At 38.4% G+C, this 5692-nt stretch overlaps 1 protein-coding gene across 1 annotated transcript; it reads right to left on the bottom strand.

The window, feature by feature from the left end:
* Positions 1-1752: 1752 nt before the first annotated feature.
* On the bottom strand, positions 1753-5277 carry LOC131774985 (tumor necrosis factor). Its single transcript, XM_059091088.2, has 5 exons — positions 5191-5277; positions 4675-4832; positions 2827-2931; positions 2249-2318; positions 1753-2158 (listed from the first exon to the last, which is right to left on the bottom strand). Exons 3-5 carry the CDS (start codon positions 2905-2907, stop codon positions 1827-1829), a joined length of 483 nt encoding a protein of 160 aa, XP_058947071.2. The 5' UTR covers positions 2908-2931; positions 4675-4832; positions 5191-5277; the 3' UTR covers positions 1753-1826.
* Positions 5278-5692: the final 415 nt, after the last annotated feature.

Here is a 5692-nt window from a genome sequence, read left to right as displayed (position 1 = left end):
GTTATTACATTTAGGACTTTATTACATTTAGGACAGTTATTACATTTAGGACTTCAACATGCCTATGTTCTTATAAATGATGTCATAGAATAAGGGGGCCTGACAGCGTTTGGGTATTATTTTCTTGTGATCGATGTCATGGAATTAGGGGGGCCGTGCACAAAGGATGACGTTAACCAGAAATTTTGGACTCATTTGATAAATGTTGTGGTTGTGGCCTTCGCAAGAACCTCCTCGATTGAGGTCGAAATTTATGGGGATATGAAAAGTTCGCGTTTATTTTTATTGTATCATTTTAAAGTTTAACGTGATTTCCGCCTCTTTCCCACAACACACACACCTAACAACTTACATTCCATCACGTACATGAACAGTAGGGAATTTTTTACGTGCCTGAATTGTATTCTACCAATCAAATTTCATTTAGCCACATTAGACTTCGCTTCATCACATGCCATTTCCTTGTAAACAACCTGAATTTTATCACGTATTCTAACCGCTTTATCCAACCCCACTGAAAAAAGACTCACCTGGAACTTAATGCTACTGATAGCAAATTTTCCACGCAATTCTCCCGCGTTTTGACTTTTCTTTTTTTGAACAGTAGGCAATTTTTTACCTGCCTGAATTGTATTCAACCAATCAAATTCCATTTAGCCACATAAAACTTCGCTCCATCAGATGCCATTTCTTTTTAAACAACCTGCATTTTATCATGTATTCTAACCGTATTATCCAACCCCTCTAAAAATATCCTCTTGAAACTTCATGCTACTTATAGAGAATTTTCTCCTGCGTTTTGACTTTTCAACGGATAAAATTCGCTTTTAGTTGGACCTCACCCAATCGCGTGTTAATTCCTTGTAAACAACCTGCATTTTATCACGTATTTCACTCACAGATAGCAAAGTTCAGAAATGCAACAACCAATTAAGGAGCCCTCTTCGAAATTTTATCCTTTCTCTTGTTCAACGTATCTTTACTTATTCGAGATCGCAATATATCTTTGGGTAGAATCTATTGGAGATACAACAGTTTCATTTTGCTTTTCGTAGTGAAATTACATGGAATTGTATTTTTGAGGCGTCTAACTATAGACGAATGTTTCTGATTTTCTCAATGTCAGAGGAAATCAAAATTGTTGTAAACGCAGTCACTTTACTTGACTCTTTCGCAACAGTTATCTGGTCCCGTCACGCAATGGCTCTCTCTCCAACAGGAAATAGAGGGCGTTGTGTGACGAGACCAAACAACGGCTGCAAAGGAGACTACAGTAAACGTGGTAACGATGCATTTTATTTTTGCTCAGAAGTAATACGTTTTTTGCTTAGACAACAGAGACAATAGACCACCAAATACCTGTGTGAGTTAAGATAAATTAGGCTTTTTCTCTTTCTCTTATGCGATGTTTTTGTTCCAACAGAATTAATAGACAAAATGATTCAAGAAAAAAACAAACAGGAAGACAAGAGATTTTCTTCAAAGAGAGACTGTTTACCGGTGACTAGGATTCTACCACGAAACAATGGCACTTTTTTGAAGGAAAAATTTGAATAGGTTACGCGATCAAAAAGCTGTGTTGTATCATGCAGGGAACTCGTGCTTTTTCACATGGGCGATAAGCAGTAGCAGTACCGCTGGATGTTGTTGATGTATCAGGGCTTCAGTCGGAAATTCAGTGGTTCCTGTTTATATTGTGACCGCTGTTTCTTTGGGGATTTGTTGCTTTGTTAAAGATTACAATACAACATAACCTTTTTGATATCATTCTATTATTATCGTGGTACAATTTCCTTCAAGGCTTTTACGCGCTTTTGCGGTGAAGCTCACTTAAGCAGAAACGCTCCAAAGTAAGAGTGAGCAGTCGCCATGTAAAGTGTGACAGGTGTCGCGGTTTGTAACTCTATGGTGTCACCAGCCTCTAGATAAAACGCTCCCCCTGCATAGTGGGGTCCTTCTGGTACGTTGTGGGAATGTTGAAGCATGGTGATAACTTCGTGGTGATTCTTGAGAATCAGCACTCTCCCGCTGCTGCGAAAGTACAGTTGTGCGTAGACATAATATTCTCCATCTCGAGGCACAATCAGACGTCCATGACTGTACGTCATGCCGTCCTCGAGATGGCTGTGCACATTTCCCGCATCCCAGTCTGTAATCGCTGTAAGGAAATTTTCGAGTTGAATATTAGTAAAACTGAGAAAGCCGTTGAAGCAACAAGAAAAGATTGAAACAACCTTGCCCAACCGACCTTGCCCAACGCCGTAGTGAGTTACTCTTCTCTCGGTGGCTTCGATGTGAGCCAGAGGCTGATAATAGTCCTACAATAAGATAAAGAAACGAGTATCAGTTTTACACTGTAGAATGTGAAACTTTCTTACCCACACTTGCGGGTGCTTGACTACATCTCAATTTTCTAAAGACTGTAGGATTCCTACGTCTTATGACTCCCGTTTTCAAATTCTCTTTTGAAAAAGATTTAGACCAAGCATTTATTTTTGAAACAAATGCGAGACTGTTGAACTTGATTATGAAAGATAGCAAAAACTGTCTGTGATAGAATGGTGGAAACAGATAGAAATGCCTGAAATCAAGAGTGAACGTCCTCTTGCTGAGGGAATGGAGGACATAAGTTATTAAAGAAAGGTGATGAAATGAAAGCTGGATCGTCAATGAAAAACTATACGAGTATTAAATTCTTACAATTGAGGGACAAAGAAAAAATCTAACCTCCAACGGGGAATCGAATCATGAACCTTCTGTTTTCGCAATCTGACGCTTTATCATTGAGCTACAGAAAATTAGGAACAATTTTTGCACTTGTCTTACCTTTCGCAATCGACCCGCTTCCACGTTGGTGTATATCAGAAAAACACAAGACAAAAGAATCTTCACCTCAAGAAAAGCCATGATGTTGGGAATATCTGATAGATACTGTGGAAGGAATTGTGATTGTTCAGAAGGATTTTTGCACGAAATTAAAATAGCTTTCTAGACGAAACCTTACACCAGAAACTGAACTTGCTACTAGTTTCCTCTTTTAGATGTAAGACCAGAGCAATGTGTCTGCTGTAATAAGATCTCCTCTCTTAACGATCGTCTGAGAATTGTCACAATACTCTCGAATTGCGATATTAACATCCATTTTGCGGGAAAGCGTACTCCGACATCCGTCAGAAGGAGGTCATCTCGGGTAGATTTCCGATTACGAAATCCGAGCTCGCCCGATGTTGTCTTCGTGATGAAGGCCCTATTTAGCATATTAGACCCGCAAAACAGAGTAGAAACGAACACGCGCTTCGTTTTCGCTCATGACTTCGTAATAGCCGTAAGATATTTGCTTCTTTTTTTCGTTGCTTACCTTTATTACAGACTCCACAAAATTTCTGCGATGCCTCCTTTTCACGGATGGCCGAATACAACTACAACATAGTAACACCTACACGAAATCTGTCAAAACTGAAAAAAAACTTATTCTCAGAACTTCCCGTTAATTGTTTATTATCAAGATAATTGTCGAAGTGAAATATATCTATGTAGTAATTTTTATCTATGTAGAAGTCAGCTAAAAGAATTTTTTTATTCACGAGAAACTGTTTCTTGTAGATCTTTCCCTAAGTACGCTCTTGCGTTTAGAATTGAAAATCCTCATCTAAATATTGTAAAAAATATTATCGTAGAATATTTTCAATAATGATCATGGCACAACGCAGATAGAGAAAATGTAATAGGTGAGACAAGTCACGGATTATCCTTGTCGACAAAAGTAATATCGCCTGCTACATTATATTCAAACTTAATCTCCGTCCAATCGAGGTAATGTACAATTTTTTAATCAATTACCATGTTAGAAATAACAATATATCGCTTAAACTCTGAACGTAACTGCGTTAAATTTATTTCAGCAGAAATCCAGAGGTTTCCGGTGTTTTAAAATCCTACTTTTGACAGATTTCGTGAAGATGTCATTACGTTGTAGTTGTGATCGGCCATCCGTGAAAAGGAAGCGTCAAATGTATTTTGTTGAATCTGTCATATAGGTTAGCAACGGAAAAAAAATGCAAATATCTTAACGCTAATACAAAGTCATGAGCGAAAACAAAGTAAGTGTTCCCTTCTACTCTATTTTGCGGCTCTAAAATGCGAAAAAGGGCCTTCATGACAACATCGGGCGAGCTCGGATTTCGTCATTATAAATCTAACCGAGATGACCTCTGGTGTTTTAACATCCTCCTTTCGACAGATTTCGTGGAGGTGTCACTATGTTGTAGTTGTAATCGGCCATCCGTGAAAAGGAGGCATCGCAACAATTTTTTAGAGTCTGTAATATAGGTAAGCAACGGAAAAAAATGCAAATATCTTGACGCTAATACGAAGTCATGAGCGAAAACGAAGCACGTGTTCGTTTCTACTCTGTTTTGCGGGTCTAATATGCTTAATAGGGCCTTCATCACGAAGACAACATCGGGCGAGCTCGGATTTCGTAATCGGAAATCTACCCGAGATGACCTTCTGACGGATGTCGGAGTACGCTTTCCCATTTTGCGACTGTATGTACTGGAATAGTATTTTGCATATGTATTGGGAAATATTCCTCGCACAGACGACTTACGAGGGGCTAAGGGACACTCCCATATTAAAACCATAAACAAATTGGAATTTTTTAACTGAACTCACCTTTGGAAAGGCTTAGACACAAACTGTATGAACTCGGCCAAGTAATGATTATATTTGCTCGATAAGCTCCCAGTTATACAAAACGCCCTTTCCAAACTTGGAAGCATCTCTTTTCACACACCAAGGCATCAGTTGACGCAAAAGCTTAGAAACTCAGCCTAGTGTGAAATATTATATCTGAATTAGCTGGCGAGTCGACCAAAGCGAAGGAGAACAATGTGCGTATACTTTTTGACTAATAATTTTTAAATAGTGCCCCCTACTACGCAGTTACATAAGTTGTCAGAATCTCTCGATAGCCATTGCCAGTTGTGTCTTAGTGCGTAGGAACGACTCAAACGTGAATAGAATTAAGCCCCAGGCAAAAAAGAACATTGTTGTAGCGCTAAATATGGAGAGCTTTTGCTCTAAGTCAAAATACAACTAGCACGAAACCATCCATTCACCCACAAAACATATTTCATTCTCTCCTCCTGGAAAAAAAAAAAACCTGAAAGTTTTCCGCATTCACCTCACCTTTTTTTCCTCTCAATGAAACGAGAAACTGGTGATTACGAGCGCGAGTAACTCAATATGCCGCTAAGTCAGTGCATGCTAATGACTGGAAACAGCTTTGAACAGACTCGTTTTGCAATGAAGCTCTTTGTGACACAAAATTTTGTCAGGAACTATATAGTAAATAATCGCCTTAAATTTCAAATGCAATCAGAAACATGTTTCAATCTGAGAACGATTGGTAGGAATTATTTTAAAGCTTTAATTTCTATGCAATGTTTCGTTTTGATAGTTCGATACAAATCAAAAACATTAGATCAAAGCTTCTGCCGCCTTTTTATTTCATGCTGTTAAATCTTCAAGGTCATTGACGATCAGTGGCTTTATCTATCTGTTTGTAACAGATTGTAGAATGATAAATCACCCAACCGTTTGCCGCCTTTTATTTCATGATGTTAAATCTTCAAATTCATTAACGTCAGTGGCTTTATCTATCTGTTTTTAACAGATTCTAGAATGATAA

Source organism: Pocillopora verrucosa, chromosome 7 (genome assembly GCF_036669915.1).
Source record: "Pocillopora verrucosa isolate sample1 chromosome 7, ASM3666991v2, whole genome shotgun sequence".
NCBI classification, from domain to species: domain Eukaryota; kingdom Metazoa; phylum Cnidaria; class Anthozoa; order Scleractinia; family Pocilloporidae; genus Pocillopora; species Pocillopora verrucosa.
Note: the sequence above shows the minus strand (reverse complement) of the source record. Positions and strands in the feature narration are given on the sequence as shown.